Source organism: Meles meles, chromosome 4 (assembly GCF_922984935.1).
Source record: "Meles meles chromosome 4, mMelMel3.1 paternal haplotype, whole genome shotgun sequence".
NCBI lineage: Eukaryota > Metazoa > Chordata > Mammalia > Carnivora > Mustelidae > Meles > Meles meles.
In genome coordinates, this window is record NC_060069.1 from 76,290,589 (window position 1) to 76,310,406 (window position 19,818).

Sequence of the window (19,818 nt, forward strand, 5' to 3'; positions counted from 1 at the left end):
ACAAATGGATAATTAAAACATACCTACCTACCTGCTGGGAAATGCTTATAGAAATACTCTTTCAAACAATTCAGCTAACTAGGAAACTAAATAACTCAGAATAGCCAAAACAATTCCCAAGATGAACAAAGTTATTAGGAAATTATACTTCCCAATTTCAAAACCTGGTAACTTTAGTCAAGACAGCATGGTACTAGCATAGGATAAATATATGGATCTATGGAACAAACGAGAATCCAGAAGTAAACTCTGACATTTACAGTCAATAGATCTTTGACAGAGCATCCAAAGAATTCACTGAGGAAAGGACAGACTTTTCATTGGGAAAACAGGATATCTACATGGAAAAAGATGAATTTAGACACTCATCTCACATCATGCAAAAAAAAAAAAAAAAAAACACAAAAAAGGTTAGACCCAAATTTAAGAGCTATAACTATAAAACATGTGAAGAAACACAGGAGAAAATCTTTGTGACACTGATTAAACAGGAGTTCTTAGACATGACAACGAAAGAATAATAGATGAAAGAAAAAAATTTACACACTGGACTTCAAAATTTTAAATTTTGCAATTCAAATGACATCACACTTCCTGACCTCAAAATACAGAGCTACCATAATCACAACAGTTTGGTAATGACAAAAAGACAGTCCTAATAAACAATGGAACAGATCAGAGAACCCAGAAACCAATCCACACATCTAGGGTCAACTGATCTCCAAGTGCTAAAAATACACTCTTGGACAGCCTCTTCAACAAACGGTATTGGGAAAACTGGATATCCACATGCAAAAGAATGAAACTGGACCTTTGTTTTACTCCATTCACAGGAATCAACTCAAAATGGATTAAAGAGTCAAATATAAGACCTGAAATTACAAAAGCTCTAGAAGAAAACGGCAGGAAAAGCTTCATGGGACTGGTCTTGGAAACGATTTCATGAATATGACACCAAAAGCATAGGCAATAACAAAAGAAAACAACTGGGACTACATCAAACTAAAAAGTTTTTGCACAGCAAAAGAAACATCAACACAGTGAAAAGGAAGCCTACAAAAAGGGAAAAAATTATCTGTGAACCATATATATCTGATAAGGAGTTAATCTCCAAAATATATTAGGAACTCCTACATCTCAACAAGAAAAAAACTAATAACCTGATCAGTTAAAATTTTAAATTTTAAAAATAGGCAGAAGAACTATATAGACATTTCTCCAAATAAGACATATAAATGGCCAGTAAGTATATGAAAAATGCTCAAGGTCAAAATTATCAGGCAAATGCAAATCAAAAACTACCATGAGGTATCACGTCATACTCATTAGGATGGCCATTATTTAAGCCACAACAACACAAAACAAGTACTGATGAGGATACAGGAAAACTGGCTCTTGTACACCAGTGGAAATGTGAAATAGTGCAGCCACTATGAAAAACAGCATGGAGGTTCTTCAAAAAAATTAAAAACAGAACTACCATATGTTCCATTAATCCCACTTCTAAGTATTTATCCAGAAGAACTGAAATCAGAATCTTAGAGATATTAGCACTTTCATGTATATTGCAGCACTGCACACAGTAGCCAAGATGATGGACATTTGGGTTGTTTCCACAAGAGGAATAGATAAAATGTGGTAAATACCTACCATGGGATTTTATTCAGCTTTAAAAAGGGAGGAAGTTCTGCATTATGCAACTTGAGGATCTTATACTAAGTGAAATAAGCCAGTCACAGAAAGACCAATACTACCTGACTCCACTTATATGAGGTACCTAAAATATCAAATTCACAGACTCAAAGAGTGGAATGATGGCTGCCAGGGGCTGAGAAGAGGGGGAAACAGGGAATTACCAATTAATGAGCATAACATTTCAGTTAAGCAAAATGAATAGGCTCGGGCACCTGGGTGGCTCAGTGGGTTAAGCTTTTGCCTTTGGCTCAGGTCATGATCTCAGGGTCCTGGGATCGAGCCCCACATCAGGCTCTCTGCTAAGTGGGGAGCCTGCTTCTCCCTCTCTCTCTGCCTGCCTCTCTGTCTACTTGTGATCTCTCTGTCAAATAAATAAATTAAATCTTCAAAAAAAAAAAAAAAAGAAAAAAAATGAGTAGGCTCTAGTGAGCTGCTGTACATTGTACTTAGAGTCAACAATAATATATTATACACTTAAAATTTTAAGAGGGAAGATCTCATGTTATGTTCACATCACAATAAAAAAAAAAAAAAGACAACATTAAGACAAAGAAAACACAGGCTACAGGCTACAAGAAAACACCTGCAAATCATATACATAATGAGGAACTAGTATCCAGAAAATACTTTTTTTTAAAACTCTTAAAATTTATTAAGACAAACAATCCAATTAAAAAATGGGCAAAAGATCTGAAAAGTTATGTCACCAAAAAAGATACAGGAATAGCTAATAACCTTATGAAAAGTTGATCAACATTAGTCATTAGGAAATGCAAATTAAAACCACAAAATGAGATACCACTTCATCACCCTCTAGAATGACTATGAACAAAAAGAGACAATAATGTTGGTGAGAACACATAGAGATTAGAACGCTCAAACACTGCTAATGGGAACGTAAAATGATATACCCACTGTGGAAGCAGTCTGCCAGTTTCTTAAAAATAAATATAAAAAAAGATGATAAACATAAATTTATCATGATTCAGCAAGTCTACACCTAGATATATACCCAAAATAATAAAACTGAGACGCTTGTTGAAATAAAAGAAATATGCAATGTATAGCAGAAAAATGTAGCTAAATACCAGCTGCAAAACCAACACGTACTCATGAAAATTTACAAACTTCAGTATATTTAAGCGTCTGACTTTTGACTTTGGCTCAGGTCACGATCTCAGGGTTGTGAGACTGAGCCCCTTGTTGAGCTCCACATTGGACATGGAGTCTCCTCAAGATTCTCCCTCTTCCTCTCCCTCTGGTTCCCTCTCCCCCAAAGAGTATATATTGTACTATATTGTGTTAAGGGACTACCTCTGGGATAACAAACTGGTAAAAGGGATGTAGAGGTTTTTTATTCACGTATGTGTGAATTTTTACTATTTTTACTATTACTATGATTTTAAAAAACAAGGTTACAAATAAACCACAAACAAAAAATTCATTAAATCAAACAAAGAACTAGTCAGGGCAGGGGGGTGGGGGAGGACAGATTAACTCCTCTTGATGAAAAAAGGGCTGATGAACTTGCAATATTTTTGGTTTTGAAAATGACTGCAAAAGTATGTCCCAAGAATGTATCCAAGTCTTTTGCTACAAAAAAATTCTCTGAGTATATTTCTGCCATGATGATGAAAAAGAATAATAGTGGCTTGCTTTCTTAGCTAGAATATTTGGATCTACTTATCCCCGAAAGAGTTACTCAAAAGAGAGTTACACAGAACAAAGATGTCTTTTTCCCTGGTGGCTAACCACAAGTTGCCAGGCACTATGTTAAATAGGCAGCAAATTACCTTACCCACAGTAAGTATTCACTGAATTGGGTTTCACCGATTTAGGGGCACCTGGGTGGCTCAGTCAGTTGGGCATCTGCCTTTGGCTCAGGTCATGATCTCAGGGTCCTGGGATGGAACGCCACAGGGCTCCCTGTTCAGAGGGGAATCTGCTTCTCCTTCTCCCTCTGCTCCTCCCTGTCCCTTCCCCCACGCAGCTCATGCTCATCTGTCTCTCTATCCCTCTAATAAATAAATAATCTTTTAAAAAAATAAATAAATAGGGGTGCCTGGGTGGCTCAGTGGGTTAAAGCCTCTGCCTTCAGCTCGGGTCATGATCCCAGGGTCCTGGGATCGAGCCCCGCAGAGGACTCTCTGCTCAGCGGGGAGCCTGCTTCCTCCTCTCTCTCTGCCTGCCTCTCTGCCTACTTGTGATCTCTGTCAAATAAATAAATAAAATCTTTAAAATAAAATAAAATAAAAAATAAATAAAGTAAATTTAGTTTCTCAGATCTAGACTAATTAACCTTATGTCTAACTGGTAAGACATTTAGGTCAGATACAAAGCTTAAAAGATTTTCTCCAGGTGACAGCGCTACATACATCTCCCCTCATTTAAGGGCCAAAGAGCACACTTCTCTACTTTCCCAAGACATACAAGATATGAGTAACAGATCAGTTAGTAACAATGGAACTCAAGCTTTAATATCTCTAAGTCTATAGAGACTAGGAAAACAAATGAATATAGATGTTCACCAGTAGCAAGCACCATTAAAAATATTAAGCTTTAAGAGTCTGCTTAAGAATATTTATGTTTTCTACTATAAATCAGAGAAATATTCTAGACAGAACATACTCTAAGGAACCATTATGAAATCATGCAAAAAACTCTGAATTCCACCTTTAAGAAATCTAACTATATCACTTGTATATCAAAACCAAAAATATTACAAAAGAACTTACAGATCTCAAAACTAATTTTCTCCCAATCAGTAATTGATCTTTGCATACAACAAGATTTCAATGAATTTTCCATCAGAGCACTTTACATTATATTAATGCAGTTACTGATTTACTCATCTGGTAGCTGCTTAGTATAAATTTAAACTAAAACATCAAAAAATCAAGAATTCAGTTCTTCAGTTACACTAGACACATTTCAAGTATTCCACTGCCATATACGGCTAGTGACTACCATATTGGACAGTGCAGATAAAGAACCAAGATTTTTTTCTTCCTAAAAGAAACTGTTCCTTTGTACAGTACTATTCTAGGTATTATCAATAAAGATAAGACCTATGTTAGTTGAAATAACTCTGACATCAACTGAAATGCTTTTAAATTTTAACTCACCATGAATCTCTTTGATACGAAGTGTATTCTGATGCATTCCATATTTCAAAATCAACTGTTCCAGATAGTAGAAAGTTTTTTTGTGCAAAGTCTAAATATGAATGCATTATTAGATTAATAGATGAAATGTAAAAAAAAAAGCATCTATATATCTAGCACACTGATTTTTAAAACAAAAATGATCTTTAAAGATTATCTACAACATGACAGTGACCTATTTTTTTTTTTTAAAGATTTTATTTATTTATTTGACAGACAGAGATCACAAGTAGGCAGAGAGGCAGGCAGAGAAGAGAGGAGGAAGCAGGATCCCCGCTGAGCAGAGAGCCCGATGCGGGACTCGATCCCAGGACCCTGGGATCACGACCCGAGCCGAAGGCAGAGGCCCCAACCCACTGAGCCACCCAGGCGCCCCGACAGTGACCTATTTTTAAAAGTGATTGTTGCAGAAACCTAGCCTATATCTGGTGCCTAAAGGATCTGAAAAGAAGGGAAAGGAGGAGGTTTTACTAAATGCTCCTAACTGACAAAGATGAAATACAAGATGCAGGATTCAATCATCATCTTTCTCTCAGTACCTTTTGCCGCACTTGAACCACAGCCTTCCAGAAATCCTTGGCTTCTACTCTATGGCAATCTCCACACATTTGAGGCTGAACAACATAATCTACCACAAACACTTGCTGAAGGATAGCACCATTCATCACCTAATGGGAGTGGGGGGGGGGGAAAAATCAAACTCCTCCTTCTTTCCTTTCTGCTTAATAACAAATATTTTTTCCTAAAAGAAAATAATGTTTAGTAACTTTAATATTTAAAGTTAATATTTAACATAAGTCTTTTTTCACAAATGCTTTGAGGACATCCACAATAAATCAATTAAACATCATAAAAATAATCCTATTTCGAGAAAAAAACAAGTTTAATTTGTAGGATTAAATTAACATTTCACATTTATCTTTAAAGTGGTTGTAAAAATAGTCTTTGAAGAATTTAAATATCTATATACATGTGTATGTATAAAAAAAAGACAAAGTCTGAGAAACACTGTCTTAGCTCATGCTTTTATCACAATCTTTTTCCTAATAAAAATAACCTTAGCCACTAATCAAGAGCAAGGACTGCTCTTACTAATGACCTGATCATCTGGCAGATGACCCCCGCCCCCCCAAACCCAGAAAGCTTAAAATTAAGAGTATAATCTCCTCCTTTTAAGCTATTCAAACCGTAAAATAACTTGCCAATATATCCCCTCATTTTTACGACCTACACTTCAGAAATGCTGAGAAAACTGTATACAGCTTACCTCTTTCTGAATAGTCAGTTTAACTTTAAGTCTCTTAGAATGGGGCTCAGTCCAAACAAAACCTGCATCTACAAGTCGAACCTTCAAAAGGACACAAATAAAAAGAAATGTAAGTTCCTACCTGAGAAAAAAGATGAAAGAACTCATTAACAAACAGATTTCCTAAGATGTTTAAGGAATTTGTGATTAGCATCACTACTCAACATCACCAGTTAAAAAAAAAAAAAAATTATCATCAGAGGTATGGCAAAAAAAAGAGCAATAAAAGGACTACATTAATGCAACTGGTATAATTCAAGCAAAAATTAAAGTATTTGCACAGAAAAAATCCTTTTCCCTAAAATAATGTTTTTTAAAATGGAAATTATACTTTTTAGAAGAAAGCAAAGATCTGATGACTCATCATCTAATAGAAATCTCATCAGCAAAGTTTCTACTTGGATTATTCTATCTATATTAAGTACTCAGTTTTAGAAAAAAATGCATTAGGGGGCATCTCATGCTGAATCCACAGTGTAACTCACTGCTATATCAGCAGAGGCCAAAAAACTCTGCTACATGTGAGAAACTCAATGTAGCTCAATATGGCTAAAATAGGTGTTTTGAGGAAGAGGGAAGAGGAACAAAATGGAGGTTGTTTCAATAATTTAGGCAGGAATTGTAGGTGATCTGAACTGAGAGGTACTGGAAATAAAAGAAGCAGAAAGACCCAAGAGTTATTTAGGAAATGAGATCTACAGGACTGAATGACAACTGGGTATGTGAAGGAGGAAAAGAACAGATTCTAGAATGAGGCTCAAGTATCCAGTTTGGGCATCTAGGTAATAACTACTTTTCTGAAATAAATAAAGGACAGATTTGATGGAGAGAAGATGCTGCATTTGGTTTCAGACACCTGAATTTAAGAGGATCTATCTATGATATACCTATACAAAGTTGTTCAGTGGATATTAAGATACACATTCGGTTTAGAGTTCTATGGAGAAACCGGAACTGTAAATAACAGATTTCCTTCCGTAGATCCAGACTGTCCACTTCTCACCACCTTCACTACTGACTCAAATACCACCATTACTCATGATTTCTACAATCACTTCCTGAAAGTCCCTCACTCCTATCTCCCTCATATGTATTCTAAACACAGCAGCAAGGGATCCTGATAAATGATAAATCATTCATCTTACTACTCCATCCTATCCCCTCTATACCCATTACACTCAGAGTAAAAACCTAATCTTCTGTGACTTTCCATGACTGCACTTTTCATCCCCCTCTAGTTTTCCCCTTCCCACTTCATGCTAACCACACAGCTTTGCTCCTGCCTCTAGCCAAACAAACACATTTTCTCTACCCATAATTCTCTTCTCCAGTCTTCTGCACAGTTCCCTCCCATACTGCCTTTAATGTTTACTCAAATTTATCACCTTATTAATGAGGCCTTACCCAGTCTATTTCACATATTTATTTTGTTTGAGTATAGTTGACATAAAATGCTAACCACTCCATTTTAAAATGCAACTCTTCCCCTATGCAGTTTTTATCCCCTTCTTGATTTTTCCTTCCACAGAATTTAGACTCTTTTAACACAATGAATATTACACCTACTCCACATTCTCCCCTCCAACTAGAATAAAAGTTACCTAAGACAGGCATTTTTGTCTCTGCCATTCACTGCTATATCCCCAACACCAAAAGCAGACTGACAGGGCTGACACTTAATCAATGCTGCCGAATGAACTAATGAATTATTAAGACTTATCAGACATTTGACAAAAACATGAAAGCCAGAAGTACGAAAGTGAGACAAAATTACACAAAAAATTGACTCCAGAGACAAATTAGGGAACCTACTATCATACCTTCAGAAAAATTCAACGGAATACAATGCTGTTGGAAGTGATATAAATTGGTACAGCCACTGTGGAAAACAGTATGGAGGTTCCTCAAAAAGTTAGAAATACTGTATGATCCAAAAATACCATTCCTAGATATTTACCCACAGAAAACAAAAACACTAACTTGAAAAGATATATGCACCTGTATGTTCACTGCAGCATGATTTATCATAGCCAAGATACGGAAGCAACCTAAATGTTAACTGATAGATGAATGGATAAAGAAGATATGGTATATAGAGAAAACAAAATATTATACAGCCATAAAAAGGATGAGAGCTTGCCATTTGCAACAACACAGATGGACATAGAGGATATTAAGCTAAGTGAAGTAAGTCAGATTGAGAAAGACAAATACCATATGATACCACTCATACATGGAATCTAAAAATCAAATGAATAAACAATAGACAGATTAAGACCTATAAATAGAGAGAACAAACTGATGATTGCCAGAGGGAAGGGGGCTGTGGGGATAAGCAAAAGGGGTAAAGGGAGTAGGAAATACAGCTTCCAGTTATGGAATGAAAAAGTCACAGGGATAAAAGGTACAGCACAGGTTAATATAGTCAATGATATTGTAATAGCGTTGGTAAAAGATGGTAGTTATACTTGTACGTACAGCATAACCTATAAAGATGTGAAATCACTATGTTGCATGCCTGAAACTAATATTCTGTCAACTGTATCCAAAGAATTAAAAAAAAATTTTTTTAAAGAACAGAATGCATCAAAAACATTAAGACAATGGTAAAAACTGTAGAACATAAAAATATCACTGCTGGAACCAAAAAAAAATCAATACAGAGACGAGAACATAAAGTAAACCACCAAAAACACAGAAAAAAGGACAAAAAGATTAAAAACAATATAAGGGGGAAAAGACAATGTTTTAAGCCAGTAGGGACAACACAGACTAACAGAAATTCCAGGGAGGAAAAAAAAAGAAATGGAGGAAAAAATCTCAAAGAACTATTACATGAAATTTTATCAGAGCTTAAAAGAGAATCTGGACTTTGAAACCCAGAGTCCATTTCAGTTAAAAACACAACTGGTGGAAGTGGAAGTCATAAAGTTTAACACAGACAACTGAAACTTATGCAGAGAGATAAACTGGGCTTAAATTCTATTTGTTTTTTTTTTGGAGACATTAATGCACTGACTTTAAGTAATAGGCATAAATATTTTCTTTCTAGAGCAACACTGAAAATAAAAAGAAACTAAATGCCATAGCCTTAATACTATAGCCTTCTAAATTATGTTTAGCAATGGTTTTATGTATTTTTTCTGAAAAAAATTTATTGCAGAGGTTCTCAATAAATAATGAAAAAAATGATTCCACATTAAATCTTTTAGAGATTTAAAAAGATTTTCATTTCCATAAAAATATATGTAACTTTAAAATATACAAACAAAGATTTTCATTTCCATAAAAATATATTTAACTTTAAAATATAGAAACAAAAACACATACCTATAAAAACTGATTTTAACAGACTGACCTACCTTACTCAGAGGGGCTTTGATTTTTTTCAAACACAATGCAAGAAGTTCCCTGGATTCTAACGCACACTGTATCCAAGTTGCAGGTGGCTGGAAATACCTGAGGGGGAAAGAAAATACTGAAACCCAGCATCTCTCAGGAAAAACAAAAATTTCAATGTGACTCTGCAGATGTAACACTGATTATTACTCAGACATAATAATTCCCAAGACTGGCTTGAAGCATTTCAAATATATTTAATAGTTTCAGAAAACTTTCAATTAGATCAGTAGCTTCAGTTTAAAAAGCGAAATCCCAAGTATATTTGAGAAAGTTAATTTGATATTAAAGAGGTCATATTACTTCAAACACCAGTAAAGAATTCCAGGGAGGTCTGACAAAATGCCTAAGAGTTTCTTGAAGCTATACCTTGAAAAACAGGGTAAGAAATTATCTGAAAATAGCTTTAAAATGGTAATAAACCAAATGGTTGAGAACTGACTTCTCACACACGATAAAGGTAAATTAGTACCTCATACTATATATCAACAGCAGTTCAGACTATTCATCTATTTAAAGTCCTTTCTCAAATTTTACATTGCAAAACATGTTTTTAAATCTTACATAAAACCTAATTAAATTAAAATTTCAATCCCTGGGCATATGCCTTAAGATTTTTTAATCCAGACTGCTCAAGGTTTAGGACACTACTGGAGTGCCTGAGTGACTCAGTCAGTTGAGCTCTGTCTTCAGCTCAGGTCATGATCCCAGGACCATGCCCCACATGGGGCTCCCTGCTCAGCGGGAAGCTTGCTTCTCCCTCTCCCACCGCCACTCCCCCTGCTTGTGCTTTCTCTCTCCCTGTCAAATAAATAAAATCTTTATTTTTTTTAAATTTATTTATTTGACAAGAGAAATAGGGAGTGAGCACAAGGGGTCGGACAGAGGGAGACGCAGACGCCCTACTGAGCAGGGAGCCAGACACAGGGCGCAATCCCAAAATTCTGGAATCATGTCCTGAGCCAAAGGCTGCTGCTTAACCAACTGAGCCACCCCGGTGCTCTAAATAAAATCTTAAAAGAAAAAAAAAAAAAACAACTCAGGACAGTGCACATAGTAAGTGCTCAATAAATGTTAAATACATAACACTTCTAAATATGTTACAGGAGTGCTTGTTTTCACTATGTTTATTAAGTGAATGTTCTGATTTTCACTTTTATTTACTTAAGATTTTATTTTTAAGTAATCTCTACACCCAACGTGGGGCTTGAACCCATAACCCCAAGATACAGTCACAAGCTCTACCTACTGGACCAGCTAGGCCCCTGATTTTCACTTGTAAAGGTTCATTCAAAAACCTTATACAGGTTCCTTTAGTATAAGCATGCTTTTAGAGTTAGAAAGGGCTTTATCTATCTAATAAAGCCCTTTCATTCTGATGAGATTAAGTCGTAGAGAGGTTAACTGGCCGAGTTTCAAAAAGCTAGTCTGTGAGAAATCCAAGACAAACTAAGTCTCCAGATTATTTGTCTCGTGCTTTTTCACTCCACCATGCTTTTAAGAATAGCAAATATCTGTAACTGATCAAGCCTTATACTTGCCAAACTTGCAAACTGTAATCTCCCTGAAACAGTACAGGAAAGTTTCATGTGTTTGTATATATGTACATTTTAAGTATTTTTCTGGAAAGACAGTGTTCAAATTCCCAAAGGGTTTCATGAACCAGTCCCCCGCCCCCCCCCCCAAAAAAAGTTAAGAACCACTAGAGTCCTAACCCACTTCGGATATTACAGGCAATTAACTTTACATGGGCAGTATTATTAGGCAGTTTTGTGTTACCAACAGCTGACTATAATAACTTTGTTACAACGGCATTTTAATAGATTTTTTTAGTTAAAGACTTTTATTTGAGAGAGAGGGCATGCGCATGCACATGCAAGAGCACCAGTGAGGGGGAGGGGCAGAGGGCTAGGGAGAAGCAGGCTTTTTGATGAGCAGGTAGCCCAATGCAGGAACTTAATCCCAGGACCCAGGAATCATGACCTGAGCAGAAGGCAGATGCTTAACTAACTGACCCACCCAGGTGCTCCTGCATTTTAACAGATTTTTCAAACACCTTGCTAAATTACTTTAAACATTCAAACTTAAGAGGCTTTTTATCATACATAGCTTCCAGTGTGGGGGGGGGGAACCCTCATGATAATAACAATATTACATCCTTAGTAACTAAATCTGCTTTCACTTACCATTACAAACACCAACTTACATCTATTAACTATATAAATCAAACCTATTAAACCCTTATACGAAAAAGCAAATTCAAACAGCTTTACAGTGACTTTACCAGATTAAAAGGGCAAACTAGAAAAGTATGCTACAAAATTGCAAATCCTAAAATCTTTGGCAACACCAACATAAAGAACGATTTTATCTCAATTACATATGCTTTATTCTACGTACCTTGGGTGTCATCTCGCATATCCCAGTGGCTTTCCCATATATAAATCTCAACGTTAAGTAGAATAAAATAGTGCTACACTGTACCTTTGACATTGCTTGCAGAAAGATAGAGAGACCTGTTTCGGAATGCCTTGGCTGATGTCAACTTTACTTCGTAAACAGGCCACGCAAATATTGGCAGGATTTGGACTAATCGGGACACCACACTCACAGCATAAGCTTCAATAAAGCATAAATTTTTCAAGTTAAGTTTCATAAATGCACTGGTTATCAAACAGACAACAAAAGCTTCAAGTTAGGCTATAGTATCTCTGCTTTAAAAACCTAAGAAAACAAAACAAAACAATACAAAACCCTGGCAAAGTAATCTTCAAAGATGCTATACATAAAGTGTCACCTTGGAATACTAAGGCAAAAAAACAAGCATGGCTATAACTCCAAAAATCCTTTAAGTATGGGGATGTCCAAAGGGTTGAGAGAGTCTAATGGATTTCTAACAGTAATTATCAGACAGCTTCATAGTACAAAGACATTTTCTTTAAGATGCCAGTAGAGGATTGCCAAAATGCAAACATTTAACCAGAGCAGAAACAAAGGATGGAAAACATATCATGTCTCATGATTCAGTATAATGGACTGATGTCATAATTCTATGTGTACTGGGGACAGGAAATGTTTAGCAATCACTGATGTTGTCCCAAAGAAATGTTCTATAATTTATGATGTTCAATAAGGTAGCTAGCCACCAGGCACATGTGGCTACTCAGAATTTGAAACGTGACTAGTATGAATACAGAACTTAACATTTAGTTTTATTTCACTTTAATGTCTTTAAATCTACATAGCCACATATGGCTAATGGTTATCACATGGACAGAGCCAATCAAGAACATATATGGAATATTTTAACACTCTTGAAGTATTTACTACAACTTTCCAACTAAAAATGAGTCTGACTGTCTCAGGAAATAAAACTTCCCACTTTTCCCACTGAAGACAAAGAATTCTCTCCAAAAAACAAAAAAACAAAACAAAAAAAAACCCAAGCTTTCCTCACAGGCAGTAAGTTTCAAAGAGTCACTTTAGTATCTTTAAACTTAAAGGGAACGTGAGAAAGGGATACGACTCACATGTGTCCAGGGGTGCGGTCGGTGGATTCTGCCATATACTCCATTTTTCTGTATGCCCTGATTTTGAGAGAGAATGAATTGTGGGACTTAAGTCATTTGTCCGTTCAGCTCCATACAAATCTTCCTTCTCTGAATAAGGAAGGCAGCCAAGCCTCGTAAAGCGGTTAACAACCAATTCCACGTGGCAACTCCAAGAAGTAACTCCCTTTAATATAAGAACACAGGGAATTCTAGAGTTTCCCATACGTAAGACCCTCGGGACATTAAACTCGGCCGCTGACCGAAGGCATCACTTCGGCGCCAACTCCTACGGGCCCCAAGCGGGGGTCTTGAAAGGGCCGGGGCCGCCACCCTCACCCTCACGCCGGCAGCTACCGGGCCTCGGACCCGCGCTGCAGAAATCGCCCTGGGCGTCACCGCGCAGCCACCCAGACCCCCGCACCCAGCCGGTGGGACCTCACCCGGGCTCCCGGACCGCGGCTCACACGCGGTACGCACGCGGCCGGAAGCCTGCCAGGGCAAAGGGAATCCGCCCCACTCTCTCCTCAGACACCCCCGCGCGACAGCAGGCCGGAGCTCGGCCCAGAACATACCTAGCTAGTCCGGAACTGACCCAGATTTGCCGCAAAACTGCGACACAACCACCCCCACAGCCCCCTTAGTGCTGACCACAGCCGGCTCCAATACGGCGAGGATCTCGCGAGAGAAAAGCTCAAAATCCCGCGGCCCGAGAGCCGGGAGTTAAAGGGACGGCTAGGGCGCGGAGGAAGGGGAAGGCATTGGCGAGCGGTTGGGGTGGAGGTGGGGCTTAGAGGCGGGGCAAGTGGGAAGCTGTCGGGAGAGAAGGTGTGCCCCCTGCAGGCGGGGTGCCTGAGACCTGCACAGGTTTCCCAACTGCTCTTGGGTTATTTTCCTTTCCGGTTTTCCCTGGCCAGAGTTCATTCCAAGCTAACATCTCCCCTGCGTATAAATCACTTCTCAGATATCCTGATTGGGAGCTTGCTTGCTTCTTGGTTAAATGATTATATAAAAATTATCTGTAAGCAGCACCACACAATACACAAAGAAATTAAGCTCCATCAAGGGCAGTGTCTTTATCTCTTTTGTTCCCATCATATGCCTAATGCCTGCTACATTCTAACTACTCAAGTGCATATTTGTTGAAGAGATGAAAGAAAGGTAAGACCCAACTATTTGTGAAGTCTGTTGTTCCTAGTCCATTTGTTTTAAGTATGCTACTTAGCGCATTTAATATTTCCTTATTACTTTATACCTTGATCTTAGTACAGCACAGACCATGTCTAACCACTCTTTCTCATGACAGAAGTTCAAATATCTGAAGAGCACAATCATTGCTTTCTGTCTTCTCACTCCAAATTTCAAGGAATAAGCAAGGTCATCTTATGGAAGGTAATCAAAGTAGGCTTCTCATTTCTTGCGCCAGGTACTAAAGTAATCTCCCATTCCTTCTCCTTAATTCCAGACTCCAAGCTATCCCTCTAAGGACAAATCTGATTTTGTCACACTCTACTGCTATTCATCCTTCAGTGGTTTCTGACAACCTTTGGATTCTTTCCAATTTCTCTGCATGGAAGGAAGACCCTTCAGGATCTAATCCTGACATACCCCATCACATTCCCAAGTAGGCAGCCATATAAGCCACCTGGCAGGTCATACAGGAGCTAGTCTATGCCTGGGACAGCCTGCCTTAAAGATTCAGCTCTAGTCTCATATATTAGTTTCGTATTGCTTCTGCAGCAAATTACAAATTTTATGGCTTAAAATAACACAAATTTATTATATTACCCTTCTGGAGGTGGTAAGTCTAAAAAGATGTTCTTCCTTTTTGTGTTGCCCTACAACATCTTTATAGAAGGTGTATGCCTTTATAATGGTGCCAACAACATTAAATTGGATCATAAATTTTCTACTGTGCATGTTCCTCCACAGGTTCAACTGCTAGAGAGCAGTCTGAGTCTCCTTCTTCTCCATATTCCCTGCACCTAGCACAGTGCCTGGTGCAAAACAGGTTCTCAATATATTTTAGTGAGTTAATTATCCATTTGATACAACTCTGAAGAAACAGCTTATCTTCCCATTTTTTCCATTCATATTGTCATTTCCCTTAAGCCAAATACTACTAGGAACACAACTGTAGCTAAACAGATTGTGTTTATTATTCACTGAAGTGAATGCAAACATATTGTGAGGAATCATGGAGTGTCTCATTAGGAGGGTGTTAGGAAAAACCCATCATAGAGGCGCCTGGGTGGCTCAGTTGGTTAAGCATTTAACTCTTGATTTTGGCTCAGATCATGATCTCAGGGTCATGAGATCAAGACGAGTATTAGGCTTCACGCTCAACAGGAAATCTGCTTGAGATTCTCTCCCTCTCCTTCTGCCCCTCCTTCCACGCAAAACAGGTTCTCAATGTGTGCATGTTCTCTCTCTCTCTCTCTCTCTCTAATAAATAAGTAGGGGCACCTGGATGGTTCAATCAGTTAAGCATCTGCCTTCATCTCAGGTCATGATCCCAGGGTCTTCCGTTGGAGACCACCATCCCCATCAGGCTCCCAGGCTCCCTGCTCAGCAGGGAGATCTGTTTTTCCGTCTTCCCCTTCCCTGCCACCCCCTTTCCACTTGTGCTCTCTCTTGCTTGCTCATTCTCTCCTCTCAAATAAATAAATAAAATCCTTAAAATAAAAAATAAATAAAATCTGTAAAAAAAGAAAACATCTATCAGAATTTGGGCTTTCTTGGGTAACTTGAGAGAGGCTCTAAGAAAGCAAGGGTCTGTTTTAGATTGGATGCTCTCAGAAAGTAGGAGTAATTCTATGGGTGGCTAGCTCAAGAAATCTTAGGTATAGGAAGAGAGGCAAAAGATTAGACTGCAGTTAGTAAAGAAGTAGCAGTTACTCGTTTTGGCCAAGAGAGGGAGTATTTGGTATTTTGTGGGTGGCACAGTAACCTTGTATTTATCTATGGTTATACAAGATTATGCAGTGGCCTTGTTTTATCTCGTTTTAATATGGTGTTGGAATAACCCTGGCAAAGGTGGCTATTTTGTGAAGTTGTTTTTGTCTGACAGGAGAATAATGTGGGCTACCTGTGAGTATAGGCCAGCTTCTGAATGTCAGGGACTGTTCTTTTTTTTTCTCAACATAGTCCCTTATACCCTGTTTTATTTGGCACCAGGTGCCACAGTGCCAGGCTTGTTAGGCACTGGATATACAACAGTGAACAACACAGACAACCCTTGTGGAGCTTACGTTTTACAGACAGGGTGATTTTCCAGAAGCTTAGGTAACTTGCTGAGAGTTCTGTAGCAAGTTAAGTGGCAGAACTGGAACCTAAACAACAGTTAACCTAACTGTACCCATACCTTCACCGGGCTGCATGCCTTTCTGAGGCTCAGGACATCTATTATCCGCAGGGTTTTTTTTTCTTTTTCTTTCTTTTTTTTTTTAAGAGACTGTTTATTTTCCATTAACCTTATTTCCTTTTCAGGAGAGATTCACTTCCTGTTTAAGAGTCTGTGGAAGGAGGGGCGCCTGGGTGGCTCAGTGGGTTAAGCCGCTGCCTTCGGCTCGGGTCATGATCTCGGGGTCCTGGGATCGAGTCCCACATCGGGCTCTCTGCTCAGCGGGGAGCCTGCTTCCCTCTCTCTCTCTCTCTGCCTGCCTCTCTATCTACTTGTGATCTCTCTCTGTCAAATAAATAAAAAATAAAAATCTTTAAAAAAAAAAAGAGTCTGTGGAAGGAGACAAACCATAAATGACTCTTAATCTCACAAAACAAACTGGGGGTTGCTGGGGGGAGGTGGGGTTGGGAGAGGGGGAGGGGGTTATGGACATTGGGGAGGGTATTTGCTATCGTGAGTGCTGTGAAGTATGTAAACCTGGCGATTCACAGACCTGTACCCCTGGGGATAAAAATACATTATATGTTTATAAAAAAAAAAATTTGGAAGGGGAGGCAAATCATAAGAGACTATGGACTCTGAAAAACAACCTGAGGGTTTTGAAGGGGTGGGGGTGGGAGGTTGGGGGAACAGGTGGTGGGTAATAGGGAGGGCACATATTGCATGGAGCACTGGGTGTTGTGCAAAAACAATGAATACTGTTACGCTGAAAAAATAAATAAATAAATTTATAAAAAAAAAAAGAGTCTATGGAAGAGTGGTGCCTGGATGGCTCAGTTGGTTAAGCATCAGACTCTTGACTTTGGCTCTGATCATGATCTCAGGGTCGTAAGATGGAGCCCTGCATTGGGCTCTGCCCTTAGCATGGGGTCTGCTTGAGAGTCTCCTCTCTCTCTGCCCCTCCCCCACTTGGGTGCTCACTCTACCTGCTCTCTCTCATCAAAATAAATAAACAAACAAACAAATATCTTTTTTTTTTTTTAAAGGGTCTGTGGTAGAGCAGCTTAGGATAACTCAGGGGTTGTTCCTCTGCACTGAGTGGCCTGAGCAGTAGGAGTGCAGAGCTGTCCTACACCCTGGCTGGGAACTGCGGGACAGGGACAGGGACTCCCTGCACACCTTCACATAATCTGAGACCGTCAGGCTGAGTAGCAGTAAATTTGGGATCTGGGCAGCCCGTTCACCTGGAAATTCCTCCTTGGTCATGGCCTTTGCAGCAACGGCATGCTCTTCCTTTTCAATCTCTTCAGGCTTTCTGTTAGGAGGAGAGATCAGGGGTGGCTTCCCATGGGGGTTCATGGGAGACAGGGCTATGCATACCATACGCATAACTTCCCGGGGCCAGCATCCACTGCCTCTGACCCGCTGCGTCAGCCCCCCATGATGTTGTGTGGGATGGCCGCATCCACACAGCACAGAGGAGAGTCTGGTTCACAGAGCAATGGCCGGCAGGTTACCCTAAGACATCTCTGTGAGAGGATGGTGCTCAGCCCTGGGATCCATAATATCCACGGGAGACAAAGCCCCCCTGCAGGCCGTCTGGACCTGATTAGCGAAGGTTTCAGGAGTAAGGTGGCCACAATCGGAGTGACTCCAGTGGCAGCAGCCAAGTTCAGCAGAGCCCATGTTCCTGGATGATATGACACTGACATAAGGCGGGTTTTTGATCGCAGCGATGGCACAGCTGCTGTCAGAAGCTTCTCATTGGATCTCTCCAGGTTTGAGATATACCATCTCTTTCTCTTTTGTAGATGTACTATTTCTTTTTTTTTTTTTTTTCAAGATTTTATTTATTTACCCGTCAGAGAGAGAGGGAAACAGCACACAAGCAGGGGAGCAGGAGAGGGAGGAGCAGGGTCTCCACTGAGCAGGGAGCCTGATGCGGGACTCTATTTGAGCCGACCGCAGATAGTTAACCGACTGAGCCACCCAGGTGTCCTGATGTACTGTTTCAATTAGAAGTCAGGGTTGGTGCCACCTAAGTGGGTTCCTGCTGGAAGGAATTATAGGACATCCTTCTCCCTTTGCAGGAGGATGTCCAGGGCTCCAGACATTGTGAAAGTTTCCTTTAAGTTCCATGGGAATCCAGAACAATATGGATCTTCATATGGACCCCTCTCTTGTTAGCACAGAAAGGCCACAGGCTTTTTTTTTTTTTAAAGATTTTATTTATTTGACAGAGATCTCAAGTAGGTGGAGAGGCAGGCAGAGAGAGAGAGAGAGGAGGAAGCAGCTTCCCGCTGAGCAGGGAGCCTGATACGGGGCTCAGTCCCACGACCCTGCCATGACCTGAGCCGAAAGCAGAGGATTTAACCCACTGAGCCACCCAGGTGCCCCAAAGCCACAGGCTTTTGACAAATGAAATACTTATGTGGCAGAAAGTACCTATATCTCTCCTCACAGTTCTCTCCCCTCCTGATAAGATCTCCGGATGTCAGAAGTAAGTGCTTGGTGTCAAATGTCTCTGCTGCGAACCTAGGATGAGCTTGCTAAGATTGGCCTCAGAATAGGTAACACGGGCAAATTACACCAAAGAGAAGTTTGTTTTGCACTTCTTATTTAACCCTCAATTCACATCTTAGAAAAATGAGTTCTATTGTCCCATAGTCCTTATATTCAGGATCTGGGTCCTTATTCAAATCTTTGCTTTGGTGTGTGTGTTTACAAACTTAAATTCTGTGTGTTTGACCTTGGCATTAAAATGGGTTTCCTGGAGCGCCTGGGTGGCTCAGTCAGTTAAGCATCTGACTCTTGATTTCAGCTCAAGTCATGATTGCTGGGCTCCACACTGTGTGTGGAATCTGCTTAAGATTCTCTCTCCTACTCTTTTTGCCCCTGCCCCTCCACTCACGCTCTCTGTCTCAAAAAAAAAAAAGAAAGAAAGAAAGAAAAGAAATTATAAACACTGAAATTGAGTGTTCATTGTGAAATTCATTTAGCTATAATATGATCCATGTATATATATTTTACTTCAACAAAGGTTTTAAAAATACAAAAAAAACTTCACATTGAATCACAATAAATAAAACAGAAAAAATAATAAAATTATAATAATACTCAAGAAATCACTTTTACAGTTTCCAAAATTGGTATTGATTGAATTTGTAATGTTTTACTGTAGTTTTTTTTTTTTTTTAAGATTTATTTATTTGAGAATGAGAGAGTGGGGGGAGGGCAGAGAGAGAGGAGGAGATTCCCTGCTGAATGAGGAGCCCTGTGTAGGGCAATCCCTACTGTCGGTTAAACATCTGCCTTTGGCTCAGGTCATGATCCCAGGGTCCGGGATCCTGGGATCGAGCCCCA

General features: G+C 39.2%; 1 protein-coding gene and 1 pseudogene across 6 annotated transcripts in view; both read right to left on the bottom strand.

Moving 5' to 3' along the window:
* Window positions 1-19,818, bottom strand: part of NMD3 (NMD3 ribosome export adaptor) — a 123,605-nt gene that overhangs the window by 14,071 nt on the left and 89,716 nt on the right. For 3 of the 6 annotated variants that reach the window (XM_046002882.1, XM_046002880.1, XM_046002881.1), the window contains 6 exons: window positions 13,095-13,151; window positions 12,049-12,183; window positions 9,528-9,624; window positions 6,127-6,207; window positions 5,399-5,527; window positions 4,821-4,911 (listed from right to left, as the gene is read on the bottom strand). In XM_046002882.1, the coding sequence (XP_045858838.1) occupies window positions 4,821-4,911; window positions 5,399-5,527; window positions 6,127-6,207; window positions 9,528-9,624; window positions 12,049-12,183; window positions 13,095-13,151 (590 nt within the window). Of the gene's footprint in view, window positions 1-4,820; window positions 4,912-5,398; window positions 5,528-6,126; window positions 6,208-9,527; window positions 9,625-12,048; window positions 12,184-13,094; window positions 13,300-13,687; window positions 13,846-19,818 lie in introns of those variants that run through there. The other 3 variants (XM_046002883.1, XM_046002885.1, XM_046002884.1) reach the window with 3 other exon arrangements.
* On the bottom strand, window positions 17,530-18,569 carry LOC123940270 (annotated as a pseudogene).